This window comes from Suillus plorans (genome assembly GCF_016647745.1).
Source record: "Suillus plorans strain S12 chromosome Unknown HD556scaffold_26, whole genome shotgun sequence".
Lineage (NCBI taxonomy): Eukaryota > Fungi > Basidiomycota > Agaricomycetes > Boletales > Suillaceae > Suillus > Suillus plorans.
Genome location: NW_024537410.1, coordinates 107,246 through 131,060, shown reverse-complemented (window position 1 = coordinate 131,060; position 23,815 = coordinate 107,246). Strand labels below are relative to the sequence as shown.

The window sequence follows — 23,815 nt, the reverse complement described above, 5'->3', positions numbered from 1 at the left end:
TCAGAGACTAACAACAATTATATTCCACTGCTTGCCACATGTCAGATTTTGATCGTGACCTCAGGTTTATCCGCCTGGCAGCTTCTTTGTATGTTGCGATCGCGGTCCTCTATACAACAGATCACTACAGACATTTGCGAGCTTGGCCTACGATACAGCCGCTATCCAAGTCCATCAAGATGCCAAGGTCGCTGGCAAAACGCATCAAGAAATATTACTTTGGCCTGCATCCTCGTTGTTATCCATCCGAACATACAACTGAGATAGTTTGTGTTCAATCGTTTCTCAAATTGTTTGTCAAAGGTCTGATTTCTGCAACCGCGCATGTCAAACCTAGTGCAACATACGCCCTTCTGGATGATTTGTATGACCTGTATGCGTCAATCAACATACACCTCGTTCTCACACCCTTCAAGGACCGTCAATTGAATATTTGGCGAAATGCTGCACGTCTCTTTACTCGTACCGAACTCGTCATGATGCTTGACGTGGACTTTGAGCGACATATTCCAGGAAGTCACTGAATGTATCGTTTTTAGACATTGTTTTCGCTGGTCAAGGCGAAGAAGATCGATATGTTTCACCGCATTTGCCAGGTTCCTGGTCATAACGGGGCCGATTATCCGCGAATCCCTTCCGCCACCCCTGGTGAAGTGTCACGCAGTACCACCCCGCATACGAGCCTTACGTGCTGCTCTGGCAAGTTTCATGCTGGTGTTTGCATACCTTCGATCTATGTGTCTTCGACAGATGACGGAGAGTAGATTTTAGTAGGAATGTTAGTAACGGGCGGTCTTCTGCTTGTACCAAACGAGGTTGAATTGTTACTGACAGAAATGACGTTAAAAGTGATAGTCTGATGTGCCTGTGACGATTTTGCCCAAATTTGTTTACCTTCAAGCTTTTGATTATGCGAGTGGAATATGAGCGACCTCGTGGTATGTCCATTGGTTATTTTAGTCTCATGTCCTCAGCACGTGTTGGATTAACGAAAGATAACAGCTTCCTGAGTCTTGTCCTCCGCCACAAGGCTTGCGATAAGCAGCATAACCTGAAATGCTCCCCCGCGTGTTATTGTGTGGTCAGTGTCTAGATTGATCCGATGATCATTCGGGGCCTCATGTGTTTCAGGTGAGATTGAGTGTGTCCAGGACGAGTTGAAGGAGATGTTTCATGGCATCGCCGAAGTCATAGTGAGTTAGCTTCCCTTTCAATCCACCTCTAGCTTTATATGTCATCATCCCTTTTCCTCTTTAGCATCTGGTTTCGGAATCTCGTTCTCATTTCCTCTCCTCATTCGGGCCCGATGGGCCATATGAAGGGACTGTCGCCTTGTACAGGCTCGACGAATCTTCTGAATTTATAGGAAAATTTGACGCACCATTAATCCACGCTCTAGCCGATACGAGCATGGTCCGCTGGATCGCTCAGAGTAGCAGTGGTTACGATGCAATCGACGTGCAAGCCTGCAAAGAACGAGGTAATGTCCGCTTTCGATTAGAACCAAGTGTTACTAACGTGTGTTTGCCCAGGAATAATGGTGTCGAATACTCCAGGAGCGAATGAGGATGCCACTGCCACTGCCACTTTATACCTTATGCTATCGTGCCTACGACATTTCTCGATGGCAGAACGCTCCCTTCGCTCTGGTACATGGAAGACACCCTGTAATTCAGCACAAACTCATGACGTTACTGGGCGCACGCTTGGTATCTTTGGCTTAGGTCGCATTGGTCTGAGATTCGCTCGCCTTGCGCACGCCTTTCCGATGCGCATCGTATACTTCTCACGAAGGAAGGCAGAATCCGTACCAGACTGGTGCGAATATGTCTCAAGCGTAGAGGAGCTGTGCAAGCAGGCTGACGTACTGAGCCTACATGTCCCTCTCAACCAATCCACAGCTGGTATGATTGGAGAGAAGGAGATCAGGACCCTACGACGGGGAAGCGTGCTTCTCAATACGTCACGAGGACGAATAGTGGACCAAGAGGCGATGATACGAGCACTGGAGGACGGTCATGTAACACTTCTTCTATCGTTTTGTCGTCTTTGCTCACAACTTGCAGCTTTCATCTGTCGGCCTGGATGTATACCCCGACGAACCGCACGTAGATCCGCGCTTATTGACCTTCCCACAATGTGCGCTTTTGCCGCATGTTGGGGGAGACTCAGCAGAGTCAGACAGGATAAGAGAACTGCAAGCATTGAGAAACCTGAGAGCTTTTGTACTGGGTGGCGTTGGGGAAGATGTTGTCTCTGAGCTGGAGACGGAGATCGGCAACTCGACTACCTAGTAGGTTGGACAACGCAGAGCATAGAAGTAACAGCTGCCTTCGTATATATAATGGAGGAGGAGGTTGATCACTGCAAGCCACACCATTCAATGAACATTATTTAGATCATAGACTGATGACCAGCCCGTCTATCAGTCTGATCAACAAGAATTTGTGAGTGGGACTTTCATTCGTCCCGGGTGGCATTAAGAAGCTTGAAGTGAGCAACCGTGAGAAAACGAACGCTTCGAAGTTCCCGCGCACCGAGAGTATGTACTATATATAGCTTTAGGTTGAATACCATGAGCCCTATATAACGATCATAGAGCCGTCCTGCAGCATATCACGTATTCTCTTACGCTCAACACGCTGCATTGGTTACACTGTTACAGTAATCCGGAGCAAGCAGCCGCCTATCAGAAGTTCTTTCTTTGTCCTGATGATCCCCTGTCCTCAGATATTCGTCTTCCCACTGATTCTTGACAGGTTCTGGCCGTGGTATCTCGCCTGGCAAAGTTCAAACTAAATAAATTGGCAGCGCGGCAGCATTTTTCTAACAGCTTGAACGCTTGCGACATACGTCGTTGGTATGTCTGGTAGCAAAGCGTCATGACAGGTACGTTCTCGCTCGGTCATTGCTTTTTAGCACCAATCCTTGAGTGCACTGGTAGTGGATTACCGCATAGATCGATCCAAAGTGTATCTTAAAAGTCATGTTCTTCATCGAGCTATGTCAAGTTCTCATGTGGGTCACCAGCCTTGTTCAAATTAAGTCGTTCCTGCAGTTGTAGATTATTCTTGTTGTGGCTCTCCACCAAGGAGGGAAACATAGCATCAGTACCGACTCTATCCTCAAGACCTAGAGACAGCCACTCCTTCACTAAGAAATCGCCTGCTTGTCTCACCTCAATTAGAAATGAGAAAGGCTTTGATTTCTAGCAGGTTCTCAGTGCTCATATGAAGTGGTGACTTTTTGCAGTGATTTTCACGCGCGAACACAAGTTGTAATGAGGGGTTGGTCATCATGGGGTTTAGGTGTATCACTGTCGAGTAACATGGTAGGCTGACTAGTTGACAAGGTGACAAAGAGGACATTTAAAAGAGAAGGAAAGGCTGTGCAAAGGGAAGAGGTGACGGCAGGTTGAGGTCTAGTGGACTTAAGATAGCAGCACAAAGTAGTGTACCTCGCGCAAGTAGCCAAATACCAGCTCAGTAGGTAGATTTGGGAAAATTCTAAGGAGACTTTACAATGAGTAAGCATTAAATATTTAAATACTGAGTAGAGTGCCTGTGATAATTTCAACGGAAAACACTGAAACTTACAAGACGGTCATGCCAGCCGTCACATCTAGGCAGCAACTGCGTAATCACCGTCGTCCCCCTCCCCCCTCTTGGCGTATTCTGACTCGGGCTCGCGCTTCTCGATTCCGCTGCCTCCGTAGTCAACATATCCCACGAGGTTAGTCTCAAGCTCCTCGCGCTTCTCGATACCACTGCCTCCGTAGTCAACATATCCCACGAGGTTAGTCTCAAGCTCATCGCGCTTCCCGATACCGCTGCCTCCGTAGTCAACATATCCCACGAGGTTGGTCTCAAGCTCCTCGCGCTTCCCGATACCGCTGCCTCCGTAGTCAACATATCCCACGAGGTTGGTCTCAAGCTCCTCGCGCTTCTTTGCTGCAAAAGGGTTAATCTATAAACGAATAGATGGCAGATGAGTGTGTCCCACCTTCAGGACCGCTACCTGGAACGTCTCCGGTGTAGTCAACATATCCAACGAGATTGGTCTCGAGGGTCCCTCGCTTGGCTGAGTGATACATTGTAGCATCTGAGTGGATATGATAATTCTGATGATCATGAATACTCACAATAAAGTCTCGCTGGCGTGGGTGACGCCACAGCAAGGATGGCGAGAGGTATAAGCGCAATAAAGCGTGCAGAGAGTTGCATGTTCAGGGATAGTAAGAGAAGTGACTATTTCGTCGATGCACCACTGAAAAACCAAGAGGGCTTTTATACAGTTTAGCAGGTCCACTCGGCCTCTTCCCTGAACAATTGTCACCTTCTCAGGTCGGGTTTTTGATATCTTCAAGATACGGTACGCCACGATACAGCGTGCAATATCTGGTATGGAACTAAGACCTAGCGACAAATAAAGAGTTCGATAAATCAGCTGTGACAAAATGCATGGTAACTGCTCAACGACTGATACGAGTGAGTCCTATACAAAAGCTCCATCGTCATGATTTACGGTACATTCATAGTTGGCCAGCGTTTGATGGCGTGCTAGGATCTTCCACGTTAATTACGCATGAATTAAATTCAAATATGACTAACATTAAGGCCGTCCCTTCCTTTGCCCTTATTTTCGAATGACGATTGAATGTTATTGAAAAAGTTCCCTGACGTTAAGTAAGCGAAATTGTGAAGTGCTTTCTGTACCAGAGCGCGACAGTTTAAAGCGAGCGGCCTGGAGGCGGGATCTGTCGATCTGCTCGTAGTTCACTGACTTATCGCGGAGCTGAGCAGGAATATCCGATTAACAGTAATATAAGAAATCACGTGCATCAATTCACCTAGTGAGTTCTTGATGTTAGAATCCACATGATATGAAAATTAAAAACGCAGTTTAGGTTTGCCTCATAAAGAATCAGCCTTTCATCTCTGCCTGAGAATCTGCTCTTGTATCACCCAATGCGAGATTATCTCTGCGACGGTCCTGATAGAATAATTGCATTGTAGAACGTCCGTCGCGCGAGAATGCCACCACATCGAATGGCTAATATCGAGCAGCTTTTGTGCCTTCCACACAAACAGTGTGGTCCCTAGATACCAATGCTAGCAGGGTGCAAACTGGGTTCAATATAAATTCGTGATATCGGTCTAGACATCGTCAGCCTGTTTCTAAGTGGAGATATCCCAAGAGCAGAAGACGTGCTGATACCTGCCGAGGAGTGGGCAGAGATAGGCATTGTCGATTCGGGGGTCCATCATGATACGAGCGATGAGTTCCATTCAACTATAGTCTCCCCTAATCAGACCATATAGAAGGTAGCCGTTCCTTCTTGGCTCTTATCCAATCAAGCTGAAAATCGGCGTGGCCACTGGCCATTTAAACGGGCAAGGCACTTGGGGACCGTTTGGTCCCATATTTGGATATATTTATCAGTAGCATTGACCCCGAGTTGACCAGTTGGAGAAATTCGGACGCAATGGATTTGAGCCGCACACGAGAGATGATCGCCTTTCCTCTGGTGCTAGTGTCCCATAATATGATTGTACGGTTCCATGACCCACTGCCTAGGACTCGGATGTCGCCGTCAGCGGAATCATCCAATTCATCCACAATGTCGGTGTGAGACGAACTGAAGGACTTGCGACGAGTCGCCGACGACTATTCCACTCTTAGCATCGCATACCAAAAACGCTCTCGCTAGCACTGAGTAACTGACTGCCAGCATGTTGGAGTGGGCTATGTTGATTCTCAAAATAAATGTTGCTCGAGAAAGGATGGATTAGCGGAGATATGAAAATAACAATAACATAGAAACTTACTACCGGTCCCAGAGCCATTCGACTGCCGAAAATCCTGAAAAATCTAAAAGGCAGAATAATTTAAGCCCCCTTGGCCCCCATTGAACACAAACACACTACCATCTATACTGAACTTGAACCACCCATGGGTTTCTTCAGAGCAGTTGTCCATGATGATCCACGGATTAAGCACCTGCAAACTGTGCACGCTAACATCCCAGACAGCATCCTTCCGGGAAACTCGAAGAATCACTTTGGGAGCTTCGCACAGAGTTCAAAGAAGGTCGAGCTGTACGGTAGTACAGAAGCAGCGCTGAATAATGCATTGGAAGTCGCATTTGCAGAGGGAGCCGCGAAGAGTCTGCAGTGTGCACCTTGTCCGTTTGAGTTCCAGGAGCGCGGGCCTGGCGTCGTTGCTGATTCAGTAATTTTCGTGTCTCGCACTCGAAGCTAAAGAAAAATATTCATAATCTCGATGCCAGAGTTGCCTTGATGAAATTGAATGAGAAGATCGTTGCTTATGCAAAAAAAAAAACATGGCTTTTGATCAAATATTTGAACTCGCCATCGTCCGCAACGAGCACGAGCCTCCATGCGGTACATAAAAAAAATAGTCGCACCACGAGAACAAACATCGATCGGACTTCTAAATAAGTGGCGGCAAATCGGCAATTCGAACCGTAACCTACTACTTAAGTAGTAGTAGGCGGTCACTGTGACCAGATTCGCCATCGACATCGACTCTCCGAGTTGCAATATTTATCGTGCAATCTGGACGCAAGGGATTCGGAGACTAGCAACACTTATATTCCACTGCTGGGCACATGTCAGATATCAGTCGCGGCGTCAGATTCATCCGTCTTGCAGCTTCTTTGTATGTTGTGATCGCGGTCCTCTATACAACAAATCATATTCTGTCTCCACTACGAACATTTACGAGGTTGTACATGGCCTCCTACGATATAGCCGCTGTCCAAGTTCATCAAGATACTGAGGTCGCTGGCATAACGTCTCAGGAAATGTTACTTTGGCCTGCATCCTCGTTATTGTTCGAACATACAACTGCGGCTAGGGCAACAGACGGGATTCCAATGAGCGAAGATCTTTTCCTGTACAAGGCGTTCTCGCAGTCTATGCACCCTCTCAAAGTGGTCCCTTACTATTACAGGGCTTCAGGGGCCTTCGAACAGAACGATATTACCATTACCACCCTCGTCACACTCAATCGATTCAAGGTCTTTTCCGAGCTTGTGACATACTACCAAGGTCTGCCCCTGTCTTAAAATCGTTTGTGGGTTCAGTCTCTCCTCAATTTTTTTTGGCTCAAGGTCCGATTTCTGCAACCGTCCACGTCAAACCTAGTGCAACACACGCCCTTCTGGATGCTTTGCATGACCTGTATGCGTCAACGCCCGCGATGTCAACCTACGTCGACATACACCTCGTTCTCACGCCCTTCGACCGTCAATTGAATACTTGGCGAAATGCTGCACGTCTCTTTGCTCGTACCGAATTCGTCATGATGCTTGACGTGGACTTTGCCATTTGCACCGACTTCCGTTCTGCCATCAGGGCTAGTTTAGGTGTTAAGATTGGACAAATTCTCAAGGAGGGACATGCTGCTCTTGTGGTACCTGCGTTCGAATATGTCAAACAGCAAGATGGTTTGGACCAGAAATATTTCCCTCGCGATAAACAGGTCTAGATAACGAGCGACATATTCTAGAAAGTTACTGAATGATACCGTTTTAGACATTACTCTCGCTGGTCAAGGCGAAGAAGATCGATATGTTCCATCGCACCTGGGTTCCTGGCCATAACAGCACCGATTATCCGCGATTCTATTCCGCCGCCCCTGGTGAAGTTTACAAGGTCACGCAGTACCACACCGCATACGAGCCTTACGTGATCTTCAGAAAGGAAGGGCCACCATGGTGCCAACCAAATTCGAGTCAAAAATCTATCTTGCTCTGTCTAATAAAATCTTTTCCAGGTGCGATGAACGCTTTATTGGATATGGAGGGAACAAGGCCGCTTGTCTCTACGAGATGTACCTCTCCGGCATGTCGTTTTATGTCCTTGCGGATCACTTCCTCGTGCACCAGAGTCACCCATACGAGGAGGAAGCGCGAAAACTTGAGGTATCTATTCTTCTTCTCTCGCAGCCAACAAAACTTGATATTAGGACTTGTATCAGCGCAAGAGTAACCGTAAGATATACCAGGATTTCAAGGAGGAAGTCTGCCTCCGGTTTGTTCTTAGGCTCATCTCCACCGCTCACGGACGATGATATCTGAGCATCACATCATCTTTTTTCTTAGGTACTTGAAGCGCCACTACGATTCTGGAACGCTTAACACCAGCCACGGATACAATGTTCAAGAGGAATGCAAGAAAATCAGAGGCGTATCAAAAATTGCTGCTATGGCGAGTTTCATGCTGGTGTTTGCATACCTTTGATGCATATGTCTGACGTTGGTTCAACAGATGGTAGAGGGTAGATTTTAGTGGGCGTGTCAGTAACGGGCGGTCTTCTGCTTGCACCAAGCGAGGTTGAAACGTTACTGACAGAAATGACGTTAAAAATGATAGTCTGATATGCCTATGATGATTGTACCCAAATTTATTTGCCTTCAAGCTTGAGTGGAATGTGAGCGATCTCATGGTATGTCGATTAGTTATTTTAGTCTCATGTCCGAGTCCTCAGCACGTGTTAGATTAACGAAAGATAACAGCTTTCTGAGTCTTGTCCCCGCCACAGGGCTTGCGATAAGCAGCATAACCTGAAATGCTCCCCTGCGTGTTATTGTGTGGTCAGTTTCTGGTTTATCCGATGATCATCTGGACCTTAATGTGTTTCAGGTGAGATTGAGTATGTCCAAGACGAGTTCAAGGAGATGTTTCATGGCATCGCCGAAGTTGTAGTAAGCTTCCCCTTCAATGCACCTCTAGCTTTATACGTCATCATCCCTGTTCCTTTTTAGCATCTGGTTTCAGAATCTCGTTCTCATTTCCTCTCCTCATTCGAGCCCGATGGGCCGTATGAAGGGACTGTCGCCTTGTACAGACGCAACACATCTTCTAAAGTCATAGGGAAATTTGACGCACCATTAATCCACGCTCTAGCCGATACGAGCAAGGTCCGCTGGATCGCTCAGAATGGCAGTGGTTACGATGAAATCGACGTGCAAGCCTGCAAAGAACGAGGTAATGTCTACGCTCAGTCAGAATCATCTATCGCTAATGTGCATTTGCCCCAGGAATATTGGTGTCGAATACTCCGAGAGCGAACGAGGATGCTACTGCTACTACCACTTTATACCTTATGATATCGTGCCTGCGGCACTTCTCGATGGCAGAACGTTCCCTTCGCTCTGGTACATGGAAGACGCCCTGTGATGCAGCGCAAACTCACGACGTTACTGGGCGCACGCTTGGTATCTTGGGCTTGGGTGGCATCGGTCTGAGATTCGCTCACCTTGCGCACGCCTTTCCGATGCGCATCGTATACTTCTCACGAAGGAAGGCAGAATCCGTACCAGACTGGTGCGAATACGTCTCAAGCGTGGAGGAGCTCTGCAAGCAGGCTGACGTACTCAGCCTACATGTCCCTCTCAACCAATCCACAGCTGGTATGATTGGAGAGAAGGAGATCAGGACACTGCGACGGGGAAGCGTGCTTCTCAATACGTCACGAGGACGAATAGTGGACCAAGAGGCGATGATACGAGCACTGGAGGACGGTCATGTAACACTTCTTCTATCGTCTTGTCGTCTTTGCTCACAACTTTCAGCTTTCATCAGTCGGCCTGGATGTATACCCCGACGAACCGCGCGTAGATCCGCGTTTGTTGACCTTCCCGCAATGTACGCTTCTGCCTCATATTGGGGGAGAATCAGCAGAGTCATGGAGGACAAGAGAACTGCAAGCATTGGGAAACTTGAAAGCTTTTGTACTGGGTGGCATCGGGGAAGATATTGTCCCTGAGCTGAAGACGGGAATCGGCAACTCGGCTATCTTGTAATCTCTAGCAGCAGGTTGGACAAGGCATAGCATAGAAGGAACAACTGCCTTCCCTCCTCTAATGATAGAATGCGGCTCGTATAATGGAGAAGAAGATCGATCACTACAAGCCACACCATTCAGTCAGTGCTGTCACAGAATAATGCATTACAACCTGGTTCGACAGCGATCACCGTACTTCCCAGGCCCCATTACAACTCATCTTTATCGCATGTATCACTGGACCCTGATCACATGGCCACTCTCCAACCATATTCTCCCTCGATCAGGGCTGAGGCACACGAAAATTCGACTTTATCGAGGGAAAAGCTGCCGATGCACGTCGACAGTACAAAGCCATCTTCGCACCGCAGACAAGCTATCGGTGTGACAAAAGCGACTTTTAACGTTACCGCACCATGTCGTTCCGCATGTGTACAGTGAGAGCAGAGTAATATGGACTATATGTCGGCCCGCCACTACAGCAATGCCTCCAGCACTGAAGCCAACACACTTTTTCCTCGGCGTTCAACGTTAACGTTCAACCAGGGAGCGAGGCTTACAGGCGGACTTTCGAAATGCAACCTATACAGCATATGCCTGAATGGACACCGCTTAGTTATGACGTATTTCGCATCGATCTATCATTTCCACACGTTGCTGTTGTTTCATCGTATGCTGCACCATCCTGCACGAGGCTCCATGATGATCGGTGCTCGGTAAAATGAAATATAACATTCAATGAACTGCAAGTGTCGTTCGCCGAAACTCAATTATTTACAGGAGGATTTTGGAAAATATATACATCTGAAGTACTTGAAAATGTTCTACACAAAGGATCATCGATCAAAGAAAGAAGAAATAACTGTAGTGGCTTTCTATTGAAGTGTTCATCAGCGTAAACAAGATGATCATCGAAGATCAAGGAGTAACGTACCCGCTGAGCCAATAGTCACTAACACTCTGGTACGAGACAGAGTGGAGAGGTTAAACGAACTACCTCCTGGGGGCTACTTGACCATTCGACGTATTTTGATATTTACTGGGGTCTGGAGGCGGCCGAGTCGGATTGGTATTACCAGCACTGGAAGCCTTGTCAACGACACCAAGCAATCATCAGCAACATGCCAATACGTACGGCCTCCGGACATTGCTTGGTACCGTATTACTTCAATTGAAGTCAGTTTGTCGCAACAGTTGGCAGGGATATATCTCGCACTCTTTATCATTTTTCTTCGAGTTAGTACCGTATAGGTTAGTTTGTGGTCCCCTGGTTTGACCTTGGTCGCTGATATCGAACATCAATGAAATTTAGTGCAACCATTGAGATGGCATACCGTCCTCCGCATAAGAGACTGGCAAGTTTTCTGAGCATGTCTGAGGCTAGGTGGTCAGTAAGGCGTCTAGGAATCGGAGTATATATATGCGAAATGTGAAATAAACGCCCAGTCTCACACTACCGTCATTCGGTTCCTATCTGCCACCGCCACAGGAGCATCACTGGATTCACAGCAGAAAATGATAGCTGTCCATCTTTTCCATTGAATGCAGTACCTGTCCACATGGAATCAAAGCTGTAAGTATTCAAGTCCCTGTGTACAATGGATAAGTGTTCTATTATTACACCACGTATCCGGAATAGACCGCTGACTAATTACTACCCGGAATTCAGGGTCACTGTGACATGATCGCCCTTGGTCTCTGCACATATCAAAGATAGAGAACAAAATCAAAGCATGAATTTGATCTGAGACGTCACGCGTCGACGCGTCATGATTCGGCACAGCCCGAAAAGACATCGCAGGTACGCGACACACCATATCCAAAACAATTTTCATAAGATATCAGAAGTCTGGATCTATGTACATAGTTGACTGTGAGCGCTAAAGCGCTGATTGATCTATTGCTGTGACTTCTGCTTCAACACTTCGATGTTACAGATCTAGCAACAGCCGCTAGGGTGTTCGCTGTAGATGATGACGAGGACGATAAGAATGCAATCGATTACGACTGACCCTTGATCCGGCTATAACTTACCTCCTGTATAGTTCGAGCGAATCGTTCGACCGCCTCTAGAGAAAATGCATTCATGAACACAGAGGACGTCGCACTCTTTTACAGCATCAAGCAGGGAGCGATGTAGAAGCCTGCTTACAGCGGACTTTGGAAATGCATCCTATACAGCATATATCTGAATGGACCCGCGCGCTTGGTTATAACGTATTTCGCACTGGTCCATCATTTCCACGCGCTGCTATCTCATTGTATGCTGTACCATCCCACACGCTCCCGCACGAGGCGTCACTATAAGTATGTATTCGGTGAAATGAAGTCTAACATTTAATGAACTATAAGCATTGTCCGACGAAACTCGATTATTTGAAAGAGGGTTTTGGAAAAGCATAGAAAATAACCCCAGTCGAAATTCTTTTACCAAAGAACTAAAGAAAGAAAAGATACTATATAAGTTTTCTATTGGATAGCAATCTAGTGTTCATGAGCGTAAACAAGATGAGCATTGAAATTGAGGATGTAGAACGTACGCGCCGAGACAACAGTCACTACACTCTGGTACTATGAGACACGGTGGAGACGTTAAACGGTCTACGTCCTTGGAGCTACCAGATTCGGCTGATTTGGATATCTTTTGGGGTCTGGAGGCGGCCGAGATGGATTAACAGTACTGGAAGCCTTGTCAACTACGCCAAGCAATCATCAGCAACATGCTAATACGTACGGCTTCCGGATATTGGTTGGTGGCTTGCTACTGCAATTGAAGTCAGTTCGTCGCAACAGTTGATGTGGATGTAACTCATACTCTTTATCTCCTTTCGGCGGGGCAGTAGCATATAACTTTTTTGGCGGTCCCCGGGTTTGGCCTTGGTCGCTGATATCGAACATCAATGAAATTTTGATAGTGCAGCCATTAAGATGGCATACCGTCCTCCACATAAGAGACTGGCAAGCGCTCTGAGCATATCGAAGTTGGGGGATCAGTAAGGCGGCTAGGGCTGAGCATATATATGCGAAATAGACGCCCGGTATCTCACACTACCATTTGAAGTCTTTCAAGTTTGTGATCCTACCTGTCACCAGCACAGGAGCATCACTGGATTTACGGCAGAAAGCGATGACTGTCCATATTGACCAGTGAATGCAGTACCTGTCGACATAGAATCAAAGCCGTAATTATACCTTGAACGAGTAGTTCCATCCCCCGTTCACAAGGAAGACGCTTACTTGAGCGCTACAGAAATGATTGATGAGGGTCAGTTGATCACGGCCATGACGACATGATCGCCCTGGACCGTGACATGCGATCGTGCGATCAAAGATAGAACCTTGTGCTAACGTCATTCAGCACAGCCAAAAACACATCGCAGGTACGACCAAAGTATCATTCTCCAAAACGATTTTCAGAGGAAGTCCGGATCTATATAGTTGGCTGTGAGTGCTGATTGATCACCTATTGCTGTGACTTCTGCTTCAATATCTCGGTGTTACAGATTTAGCAATAGCCGCTGTATATGATGAACAACGAGCATGATAAGAACGCAATCAATCACGACTGACCTTTGATCTGGCCTATTCAGTGTTGGGTGTGAATAACCTTATGAGAGTGGCGGAACGACGACGACTTGCAATTGCCTCCTGTGTTCCGAGGTCCCTCGGGCGAATCGTTCGACGGCCTCTAGAGAAAATACGTCCATGAACGTAGAGGACGCGCTTAAAGAACATCTTCCGTGACGTATACGTATAGTCTAGAACGACGTTAAACTCAGTCGGATGTTGATTTTGCTGTGCGACGAACTGCATCAGCCACAGGACCTATGTAGAAGTATCTGCAAAGTACAGGCTGCGTCACTGCTTTCTATTGTGTTCCAGAAACTGAACAACGTACTCTTCCTGTATCGCCCGTGGACTATGCCGCACGAGGATGAAGGTTAGGCGTCAGGTAGTCTACCCTCCCGGGAATGAACAAAAAGCTGCAGTTAGTAAATGAACGATGAAAGACTGCTCCTTGCTCTGAAGCTTAAGCGCCTACGATACTGCATGTGGTAGGTTTATTACTTATCAGCTTTCCGTGACTCTTTTCGTTCGGGTGTTCCGGATGTACGTGTGATTGCTGTACTTGGTTATATGCAGGGATGAAGAGTAGGGTTCTTGGGCACTGCTACTAGTGCGACACTGGACGTACAGCAGAATGATTATTTTGTATAGGTCATGCTGTTCACATGTCACAGATACAGACAGAATGTCTATTACTTTGATAAACCAGGTCCTAAATTCATTTGACCAAAGTCAGAGAGATAAGCTCAGGCAAACAAGGATATGACAAGTACTCTGCCTCGTATCATCATGGTCTAATAGCGCCCGCGTGAATAAATAGATACTCCCACTTGTTGACCCTGAGGCTGAACAACTGGAAGGTTGACAGTCCTCCGAGAAGACCAAGCGTGGTTGAGCAGAGTCTGGAACTCTTGTTCTCCAAAATCCATGTGACTCGACGGGTCCGGAACTCCGAGTCGCCAAGTACAAATCTTCCAAGTCGAGGCGAACTAGGACCAGGGCGACCATCGATGCCGTTTTGCACCACATCATGAAGACAGGGCAGCACATTCTTCAGACGCCTCGAACAAATCCTGCCTGGACTCGTCTGGACTCTGGACTGACTTTGAATTTGAATCAACGGTCCTTTCGCGGCTGCAAATGTGTTCCAGTACAGGTTGAGAAAGGTTTAATAGAGGACTCGGAGCTCGAAGACTTGAACATATACACAGAGTAACTTCAAGTTGAAGCTGTGGAGCTCATTGTGTCTCAGCATAGCCACGTGGTCCGTTTCCTCACAGCCTCGTGTGCATCTCATTCCCAAGCCACATCTTTCTGGGCGTCTGCATATGGCGGTGAATATCTTTCTCATCATTCTTTCGTTCCGCACTAGTACTGATCTGATAGCTCCCTGCAGAATCATGACAATCCATTTAAAGCTGTTTTCAATGCCTATTGTCGGCTCCCACACGATGAGCTCGTGCTTTTCCTCAAAGTTCGCAACCTGCCAACATCGGGCGCGGACATAGAACTTGCATCCAGATTAGCCCAGCACGATTTCCACACCTATCATTTTCCAACGATCTCTAGTGATGCCCCAATGTCTCTTATGGACAAAGGGAAAGATACGAGGACCACAGAACGTCCTGTAGACCTACCCGTCGAAGTTCTGGCTGAGATCTTTGATCATCTTGGTGATTGGGAGCTCTCTCGGGCATTGGGCATTCCTACGTCCTTGTCTCCTCCAAGCGATTGGAGCAACCCTACACCCATCGACCTCTCTATGCTCACGGGTTACGTTCCTCTGATCCGTGCAGCAGACCCTGCAGCTAATCCCCCTTCAAGCCACGGCGCTATTGCGTCCGTGCGATTTGGTTACGTCAATGTGCTGGAATTTTTTGTTACACAATATCGCCCCGTATTCCTGTCTATCTTCAAAGATGATTTGATCCCTTTTCACGCATCAAAGCACGGTCGCATAGACGTGCTGTCGTGGTGGAAACATGGCTTCGAGCAACATCCAGATTTAGTGAATCCCCCCAAACCTGGGTCTATTGCTCGTGCCATTGACAGAGCCTCTCGTAGTGGCCAAGTAGAGTCTCTGGACTGGTGGGTGACTTCTGGGCTCCCGCTGGACTACACAGAAGCTGCTCTTGAAGGCGCTAGTGCAAAAAATCGCATTGATGTCCTGGAGTGGTGGAAGTACCAGCATCTCGCCAATAATCTGCCCCTGAAGGTCGGGCGTGTCATGGAGTTAGCAAGTCAAGCGGGGCATGTGGATACCCTTAAGTGGTGGGCGACGTCGCAGCTGGAGTATACGTATGACCGTCATGTCATGCACCATGCCAGCTGCGTGGGGAAGGTGGAGGTTCTGCAGTGGTGGCTCGGAAGCGGGCTACAGTTTATTTTTGACCAGGATGTGCTGACCGGTGCAACACGGCATAACCGAAGCGAAGTGCTGGAGTGGTGGGATCAGAGTGGGTTACCGATTCAATATCGTATGTGCGACATCGAAGAAGCGCTTGAGGATGCGATTGGCGGTGGGGACAAAGCAAGGAGGTGGTGGAAGAATAAGGGTGTGGATTTTAATGCAAACGACAAGGAGTGGATGAAGCTGCAAAATTTGAACTAGCTGGCGTTTTTAGAGTCATTCACGAGTCATTCACGATACTCAAGGTAACATTCATGTACTGGCAAGTCATACCATATTTACTTACGACCTAAGTGCTTCGAGACTGTCATTCTTTTTGTACGTGTTGAGTCTGTTGTTCCGGATTCGTTGTGTAGGTCCAATTGTGTGAACACACAAGGCTAACTGTAATCCATAAATTATGCGTGCCAGAGATACCGATAACCACTGTAGAACTAACGACACGTCGGCTTGGTGTACCTCTCCCCAGTGTTGTCACTGGGCATGTAAATGCCTAAATGCGGAGCCATTAAGAACATGAATCTTGAAGCAGTCGGAGTGGACATACCGTCCCAGAACTTTGTTCATCCGGAACATATCGACCTTTTCAGTACCAAAGACAGCTCGCATGTTGTCGTCGCACATGATCTCACGTCTGTTGGAGGGGTTTTGAAGTTCATGGCCACGGATATACTCCCATAGTCTCTTCACGACTTGGGGGCGCGAAAGCTTGTCCACGCCAACAACCACTGATAGAGATTCGCTGCAAAATGAAGAAAAGATGAGGATATCGCACGGTAATAAAAGGCATAGAACAGGGGCATTTGAAGCACCTGAGAATATATTCCTTCGCGAAACCTCCTCTTGCACCTCCACTGCGTTTCTTCTTCGGCTTCCCCTCATCTTCACCATCGTCCTCAGCACCAGAATCAACCACAGCTGCACTCTTCTTCGTCTTACGTTTCTTGGGCGTGGCAGATACGCCGTTTGATGCGCCACGCCGTGACCGGGAGTTGAGTTCTGATGCAAGTTTCCTGGCCAACTCAGCATCAGCCTCCTCGACACTTTTCGCAGCACCCTTCTTTTTCTTCGTTGGCACTTTGACATCCTCCTCCTCCGATGCTTCTCCGTCGTGCTCCTCTACAGCGTCATCTTGGTCCTCCGTATCCTCTGCTTGTTCTTCCTGTTCCGTGCCTTCATCTGTCCCTTCCTCGCGTTTCCTCTTCGATTCGTCTGTTTGTGCTTGCCGACTAACGACCTCATAGATACTTGAAATCATAGCGTCCACCTCTGTCCTTCGTTCCTTCAGTCCTCGAGCGGTCAGAGCCAACGCGGCGTCCTCCAGTAACTTCTGCCGAACTCCCTTCGCACTGATGGTGCTCAAATCAACACCTGGAGCAGTGAGGATGTGCGTAATGGGGCCTTCGAGATCTTCTATGTTGAAGCTCATAGTGGCAATGGTGCCGCTGGGTGCCAGCTCAGGCGTCGTAAAGGTGAACCACTGCTCGAGGTTTGAAATAGGGTCTAATCACAAGACCGAGAAGCGTAAACTTGTAGGTATGCTTGAGTTATGCCCGACTTTACAGTGATTCCCAGGCTGGCGTTTATCTCGAATCTCGACACTTGAACAACCCGCGGTGCTCGCACAAGGGGCTGACTAGCCAAATATCCACAAATAAGGTGGCAGCAAGACTGGTTTCAAATCGGATCTAATGACCCAAACTTACGTTTTGATGTGCTGTCACGGCTATATACTTGCAACCATAATACAGAACGTGTGATATCATCCGCTAATGCGCGATGTTCCATTCCTGCCGGGCTGGATCGCCTGGTGGCGGGAACAACCCTAAATCTCTCTGACCCTCACGGTCCTGCTGCGGTTCTTGTTCCTGCCCTCTAGTTCTACGCACGATACGCGTGCGGACGTAGATAAGGAGTGCAACAAGACCACAGAGAGCCACCAGTAACAACGTCTCCGTAAACTCGTCTACTTCTTCCTGCCTTTGGTGTCCACCACGAATAGCAGCTTCGAAATAGTCCTCGGGACCGAAATCAGTGTCCCTTTCGTGTTCCGCGTTCCTTCTCTCTTGTGCCCACTGTGTTGGAGGATAAGAAAGCGCGTGGCGAAATGATAATAGAGGAAATGCTCACTTGGTATAGATCATCCTCCTCCTCAGCAGCTGCCGTACGAGCAGCTTCGCCCTGCCTTCGTCTGCGGAAATCTTCGCTGGCTTTGCCTATATACCACTTCCCATCATCCTCAGACTCTTCGACAGCCCTCTCCTCCTTGTGAGGGGCAGGTTGAGCACCGCCATCTTGTTGAGAAGTGTCTTGGGAACCACTATCTATTTCCTGTTTCAAGCGAGCTCTTTCTGCTACAGACACTGCAAGCACATTAGCCAATATTGTGGACTATGGTGAGATGCGCCGCACTTTTGTCTGCATCATATTTCCACAAATTAAGACCATCCTTGCCACCCTGAAGAGTGTACCAGAGACTCCGACCATACAACTTCACGAGGGAGAGTAGCACAGGCAAGTATGCCTCGCTATTCGTCTCGACCGCCATATCATAATGCCTCTTAGCAAGATGGAAATCCTGTCAAGGATGTTCATGAACCACGAGTAACATCCAAGGGTCAAAATTCTCACCTGGGGTACGCCAACACCATTCTCATACATCCAGCCTAGATTCCACATCGCCAGCGCACTGAGCTGCGTATCGGCAGCGCTCTGATAATATTTGGCCGCTTTTTCCCATCTAAGCGCCTCGGGTTCATCGGGGACACCAAGACCGTGGTAATAGTAGTCACCGACTTTGACTAGTGCATCAATATTTCGTTGGGCAGCGGAACGCGTCCACTGAGTGAGGGCGAGGAGAGCGGTATCATTGGATGCCTCAATAGGGGCGAACCGCGTGAGACGAAGCATGCTCCGATCTGTAAATAGATCAGGTTGCGAGGGCCTTCAACTTCATTTGAGCTTACCTTGGTCTAGAACATAAGCGAGATTATTTTGTGCCATTTCGGATCCTCTTTCTGCCGCAACCCACCATTTAAGGATCGCAATTTCCTTGCCACGCTCGGTGCCGCTATACCAGGCAGCTTCGGCATCTGTCAGGAGATCATCATCCCAAACTCCCCGCTCAGCAACAAGTTTGAAGAAGGAAACCGCAGAAGCGCAAAAGCCTGCTGCGAAACCTTCATTTGCAACACGCATGTTTAGGGTGTGAATCTTCGCAAGGTAAAAGTGGGCCTCAAACGTCGAGCCAAAGCGCACTGCAGCTTCAAAGTACGTGATAGCAAGCTTGAATTCGCCGCGATCTGTTTGTTGTTGAGCAAATACAAGCGTTCGTTTGGGGAAATATAGGCTCACGATAGTTGTACTTTCCAAGATTGACATGAGCTTCTGCGAGTTCCTGACCTGCGGCCCTAGTGAAGTGTACAAGAGCTGTCTTCATATCCTGGCGTCCGGACACTAGACCATCTCTCCACATGACACCCAATAGATTATGGCATTCTCTGTCCTCAAACTCGGCCCCTCGTTCAAACCACATCATGGCCATCAGGTAGTCCTGCTTCACACCCTCGCCCCGGAGATACATCCGCCCGAGATATGCCGCGCTCTTTGGTGCGTATCCAGGATGCTTGACGTTTTCAACCTTGTAACCAGGTGCACTATGCTGTAAGGGGTTCGTAGGGTCACGAGGCCAAATCTGCCGTGCGATCTGGAGGAAGTAAAACTGAGCTTGATGGAAGTCCTGGGGGACACGTCCAACCCCTTCCGAGCCAGAACCAATACCACCCGCAGAAGAGTAGATGCTACCCTGGTAATAGATCTTCCCCAACTTGTACGCAAAGTCTGTTTCTCCTCTGTCAGCGTTGAACTAAACTTACATAAGTTGAAAGAATGACATAGTAATGAAAAAGCGCACGATGTAGTACTCGAGAACGTCATCCCACGTCTCGCCAGCAGTCTGTGCTAGGCCAGCCTTGACAGCAGGCCTAATAACGTTCAAGCCGGTAGATGCAACACTGGCGCCCGGCCCGAACACACCCCCATCTAAATCAGACAACCGTGTTGCAGTCTGCGGAAGGGTCTGGCCACCAGGCGGACCAGACAGGAACATTGACATCGCTAGGATGCTTTGTAAGAACTTTGCAGACTCAAAAAAACTATGGTTCTTTCACCTTCATCTGCAGCAGCCTCATACCATTCGACTGCCCGTCCGCAGTCTTCAACTGTACTGATGCCGCTCCAGTATCGATACCCCAGAGCCATTTGTGCACCTTTGTGACCGCCCTGAGCAGCAAATGTATAATATAATAATGCTTGGGCTTGATCAATGGGAACAACATCTGCATAACCTGTTGCATGGAAGAAGGCGAGAAGAGCTTGCGATGAAGCGTTGCCTGTCAGTGCAGCGTGGTGCAAGAGCGAATCATACGCAAGTTTAGGGTCGGACGGAAAATGGGAGCTCGGAGGGAACTAGTCACATAAGTTAGCATGTTAAGTTTTGGAACACGTGGAAGGGAGGCCTACCAGAGATATATACCCAAGCGTAAAAAGCGCATCCAGATTCCCTAGTTCAGCAGAATGTTGCAGCAGATCCACCACCTTTATTGCCTTTCCACGCATCTCCTCATCCCTTCTCCTCGCACCACTTCCACTGGGTCCACCGAACAGACGGAAAAGAGATAATTGTTGACGAAGCTTTAGTGCTATACGGATTGCACTTCCTAGAGGGCCTTGGCCTTGTGGATTGGGAAGGAGCGCAGATAGAAGAGAAGGTGTTGTTGTAGTTGGTTGGGAGAATACGTTGTGGGTATGAGATGGCGGATGCGCGGTGAGGTTAGAAAGTGTGAATAGAGCAGACTTGTACGCTCTTGTCGCTGTGTGATATGTTAGATCCCTGAAGCGCTGAAGGAGACCCTGCTCACCCTCTGCATCCTGGTCGAAATTTGGTTCCGAATATACGGTAGCCTATACAAGAATGAGCACTGTTCAAACACGGGGATATCTTGAATCTGCCTGCATACGTCATGTGGGACTTGGGCATTTTGTTGCACACTGAACTCCAGCTCCGACTGGGTGCTCTCTATATTATCCTAAAGAACACGTTAGTATTCATGACCGTGCAACCATCATAACACTGACGGTTTGAGGCTGAGCTGAGGCAGAGAATGCAGCGAGCGCCACCAAGCCAAAGGCTAACCACGTTGCCCGCCTTGAACTTGCATTTTTTCGAGCGCTCATGGCTTCATGAATGACTGTAGCTTATAGGAATCCTGAAAGCCGTATTAGTAATTGACAATTGGTTGAACGACTCGAGCTACAAGCTATAATGTGACACCAGCGGAACCTGGAAATGCCACGTTTGCAAGCAATTATTTTGATCTGATAAGATAACTCTGTGTACTACGGACTCCAAGTCAGTACTCACTCCACACCATTACATCAAGACTTGTCCCACTTCCACCCATCTTCTTTGGAGATCGCGATGTCAGCCAGGTAAAAGGATGTATACCTCGGAGTCTGCAGAGAAGTTTGGCAGGCAGACGATATCCATGAGCACTGAACAACACGCAACGCTGGGGAGGCGGCCAACAAGAGCCAACAAGTCACTGCTCTTCGACATCACAGAAGAAGTCTCCTGATACGTTAACAACGGATGTATGCTCCATAGCTTTCGCTATTCCGCAGCTGAAGTAACGTTGAACTTGGGTCAGTATGACTCAGAGTATCAGGCCGTGCAGCATTAAATTATAATGGCCTGTTCTGCATGCCCAAGTCGCGTGTAATACACGAGTTAGTACATGATTCCTCAAATTTACCCAACTGACAATATACAACAGAACTCTGGCATCGCGATCTCCCCTTGAGTCATTTGCCTCCCTCAGAGACCGCGACGCCAGCATTTTGAAACCAAACCTAAAGTTTGAACAGAGATTTGGTCGCCAGCAACTGCCACAACCTAGACTTGTAACGAGTCTGACTATTCAATATGAGATGGAGCATCGTGGCAGTATACGTAGGCTGGCCTCGAGCCTAGCCTCGACCACGAGCGGTCAACGTGTTGCTGGTGGCCCTGAATGCATTAAAGACACGAACTTGAAGCACTCCCGAAAAAAATCATCTGGGATAAATTCGGAAACATTATGCATTACGTGGCAGCCAGTATTATCTCTTGCCACATTGATAACGGGTGCATGCTGTATATGTTGGCCAACCCGTGGCTCAAGTAACGTACGTCGCTTGCACAAATCGAGACGAGCGGTCTCTAGCCTCCACCTGAGCCTGTTCTTCATGTCCGAGCAGCGATAAAATTCACACAGTCACCAAGGCCAAAGCAATCATTAGCTATTTGTAGGCTACGGGCTCCCACAATCCGTAGCTGGTAGGGGGTGCAGTAAAAGCGTGTTTAACAGGTCAAGTCACGTTACAATTGAAACTTCTATCTCACGTGAACTTGACATTACAGAACGTAAATAGAATATCCATTCATTCACCTCCACCTTTACAAGCCTTGAGCTTGGACGTTGTACGAACATTGAAATTGGTGCAGGAGCTTAATACCTGACACTGGAGTGACCAAGAATATATCCTTGCAGTGTGGAGTGGTGATCACAACATACTAGCGGCTAAACGCCGAGGCCTTCCTGACTCGGAGGAAATTCAGTTCAATGCAAGTCACTGATCAGCCCGGTGTACTTCTGTAGGAGATATGAAAAGAGAAGCAATGCGGTGCTATGTCAAATGGGAATAGGTCGGACATGCTTGAAGCAGGTGGAAACTAAAACCCTACAAAAGAATAACGAAACGGTCCCATCCATCTCAGGCTACTAGCCTGATACCAGTACTATCTCATGCGCTTGCACTCGTACAGCATACCATAATGGCCCCAGCACTGAATGCGCGCCAGCTGAAAGAACCGAACTCTTTGGATCCACTCGACAGTTGGTGAGCGGAGGAATGGAATTTTCAAGCATAATTAAAACGCTCACAACTCTACTTAATGCAGTCGGTTCTTATTCTTTTTTACAAAGGCACAGTCCACTTTGGATACCGTATTCAGCGTATGAGGAGAAAGGGCCGGATACCCTCGCTTCCACTGGCTTGGAAGCTCTAATTCGTGTGTGCGAGCAGCTCTTTCAAAGTGATTTGTTGAAACAACTCATTCATACAGTAAAGCGGAAAGATGCAAAGCAGGAAAAAGCAATGTGGAGATCGAAAGCACATTGACGGCTGTAAGCAGTCATCACATCTCTCCTTTGCCTTCAATGATTTAATCCTTGCTGAAACCAGTGTCACATCTTGGTATAAAAATTACCCTGGGATTGTAGTTGGGGGCTAGTGTTGCGTGATGGCATTCTCAAGTGCATCGTACAGGACTCGAGTTCGAGACTCGGAGAAGGTTGCGTCAGCGAGAATCTTATTCACCAGTCCAAGTATCTAGCGGTAGCAATAACCTTAGGAAATTATCCGTCAGACCAGGAGGTGAGTTTGATTCTCTGTCCCTATTTCCACAAGTCAAAAATAGTGCCGGTGAGTATGAAATTTGTGAAGCACTTACTACTACGACTACAGCACAAAAACTTTGACGTGTGCAAGACCGGTCTCACCTTTTGCTCTGGTCCCGGGTACCATAGTTCAAACGCTCACAATTTAATTTAGCGAGGTACTGCTATTTGCAGAAAGGGGAAACGTGGAAAACACCGCGTAGCCAAATTCATATTTAGGTCCGCTGCCGAGATATTTTGCGGGACAGGAGAGTCGGATGACTCGTTATTTTCCTCTCCCGCCAAATGAGAAATTTCGAGGGCGTGAACAATGCTGGAAACAGGCTCGCCGCCTTCAGTGGAGTCACATAGATCTGCTATATTGGCCTGAATGTACGAGACACCAATTTATTTATATCACGGATTGTAGCAATCAGAAAAGCAATCAGCGTCTTAACAATACTCTTCGTATCAAACATGGACCACAATTTTTTTAGTCTCGCAGGTGGCAACCTCATGCAACAAATTCAGCGTACTAACTAAATGA

At 47.8% G+C, this 23,815-nt stretch overlaps 10 protein-coding genes across 10 annotated transcripts; 7 read left to right on the top strand and 3 right to left on the bottom strand.

Annotated features, from left to right (window-relative positions):
- Window positions 1-38: 38 nt before the first annotated feature.
- HD556DRAFT_1442925 (uncharacterized protein) lies at window positions 39-764 on the top strand (the record flags this gene model as incomplete). Its single annotated transcript, XM_041306532.1, has 2 exons — window positions 39-488; window positions 540-764. The coding sequence occupies 2 exons, from the start codon at window positions 39-41 to the stop codon at window positions 762-764; spliced, it is 675 nt and encodes a 224-aa protein (XP_041160528.1).
- A 265-nt stretch (window positions 765-1,029) lies between these two features.
- HD556DRAFT_1369697 (D-isomer specific 2-hydroxyacid dehydrogenase) lies at window positions 1,030-2,491 on the top strand. The gene is made up of 5 exons (XM_041302898.1): window positions 1,030-1,081; window positions 1,132-1,193; window positions 1,258-1,480; window positions 1,533-2,020; window positions 2,067-2,491. Exons 1-5 carry the CDS (start codon window positions 1,057-1,059, stop codon window positions 2,292-2,294), a joined length of 1,026 nt encoding a protein of 341 aa, XP_041160527.1. The 5' UTR covers window positions 1,030-1,056; the 3' UTR covers window positions 2,295-2,491.
- Window positions 2,492-3,621: 1,130 nt separating this feature from the next.
- Window positions 3,622-4,223, bottom strand: HD556DRAFT_1527116 (uncharacterized protein; the record flags this gene model as incomplete). Its single annotated transcript, XM_041309333.1, has 3 exons — window positions 3,622-3,950; window positions 4,003-4,080; window positions 4,142-4,223. 3 exons carry the CDS (start codon window positions 4,221-4,223, stop codon window positions 3,622-3,624), a joined length of 489 nt encoding a protein of 162 aa, XP_041160526.1.
- A 1,729-nt stretch (window positions 4,224-5,952) lies between these two features.
- Window positions 5,953-6,261, top strand: HD556DRAFT_1308072 (uncharacterized protein; the record flags this gene model as incomplete). Its single annotated transcript, XM_041300086.1, has 1 exon — window positions 5,953-6,261. One exon carries the CDS (start codon window positions 5,953-5,955, stop codon window positions 6,259-6,261), a length of 309 nt encoding a protein of 102 aa, XP_041160525.1.
- Window positions 6,262-6,898: 637 nt separating this feature from the next.
- Window positions 6,899-8,097, top strand: HD556DRAFT_1236831 (glycosyltransferase family 49 protein; the record flags this gene model as incomplete). The annotated part of the gene is made up of 5 exons (XM_041297854.1): window positions 6,899-7,073; window positions 7,136-7,506; window positions 7,560-7,741; window positions 7,801-7,948; window positions 8,005-8,097. The coding sequence occupies 5 exons, from the start codon at window positions 6,899-6,901 to the stop codon at window positions 8,095-8,097; spliced, it is 969 nt and encodes a 322-aa protein (XP_041160524.1).
- A 264-nt stretch (window positions 8,098-8,361) lies between these two features.
- On the top strand, window positions 8,362-10,049 carry HD556DRAFT_427055 (D-isomer specific 2-hydroxyacid dehydrogenase). The gene is made up of 6 exons (XM_041310571.1): window positions 8,362-8,472; window positions 8,543-8,620; window positions 8,670-8,731; window positions 8,792-9,014; window positions 9,068-9,555; window positions 9,602-10,049. Exons 2-6 carry the CDS (start codon window positions 8,596-8,598, stop codon window positions 9,830-9,832), a joined length of 1,029 nt encoding a protein of 342 aa, XP_041160523.1. The 5' UTR covers window positions 8,362-8,472; window positions 8,543-8,595; the 3' UTR covers window positions 9,833-10,049.
- Window positions 10,050-14,569: 4,520 nt separating this feature from the next.
- Window positions 14,570-16,333, top strand: HD556DRAFT_426777 (uncharacterized protein). Its single transcript, XM_041310570.1, has 2 exons — window positions 14,570-14,714; window positions 14,777-16,333. Exons 1-2 carry the CDS (start codon window positions 14,709-14,711, stop codon window positions 15,989-15,991), a joined length of 1,221 nt encoding a protein of 406 aa, XP_041160522.1. The 5' UTR covers window positions 14,570-14,708; the 3' UTR covers window positions 15,992-16,333.
- On the bottom strand, window positions 16,101-17,664 carry HD556DRAFT_426706 (uncharacterized protein). Its single transcript, XM_041310569.1, has 4 exons — window positions 16,603-17,664; window positions 16,338-16,532; window positions 16,230-16,283; window positions 16,101-16,174 (listed from the first exon to the last, which is right to left on the bottom strand). The coding sequence occupies exons 1-3, from the start codon at window positions 17,217-17,219 to the stop codon at window positions 16,265-16,267; spliced, it is 831 nt and encodes a 276-aa protein (XP_041160521.1). The 5' UTR covers window positions 17,220-17,664; the 3' UTR covers window positions 16,101-16,174; window positions 16,230-16,264.
- Window positions 17,485-19,982, bottom strand: HD556DRAFT_1369634 (uncharacterized protein). The gene is made up of 8 exons (XM_041302897.1): window positions 19,960-19,982; window positions 19,704-19,906; window positions 19,145-19,655; window positions 18,757-19,092; window positions 18,422-18,708; window positions 18,203-18,368; window positions 17,921-18,153; window positions 17,485-17,865 (listed from the first exon to the last, which is right to left on the bottom strand). Exons 2-8 carry the CDS (start codon window positions 19,902-19,904, stop codon window positions 17,560-17,562), a joined length of 2,040 nt encoding a protein of 679 aa, XP_041160520.1. The 5' UTR covers window positions 19,905-19,906; window positions 19,960-19,982; the 3' UTR covers window positions 17,485-17,559.
- Window positions 19,983-22,664: 2,682 nt separating this feature from the next.
- HD556DRAFT_1308068 (uncharacterized protein) lies at window positions 22,665-23,578 on the top strand (the record flags this gene model as incomplete). Its single annotated transcript, XM_041300085.1, has 7 exons — window positions 22,665-22,729; window positions 22,816-22,901; window positions 22,956-22,989; window positions 23,113-23,266; window positions 23,300-23,314; window positions 23,357-23,409; window positions 23,464-23,578. The coding sequence occupies 7 exons, from the start codon at window positions 22,665-22,667 to the stop codon at window positions 23,576-23,578; spliced, it is 522 nt and encodes a 173-aa protein (XP_041160519.1).
- Window positions 23,579-23,815: the final 237 nt, after the last annotated feature.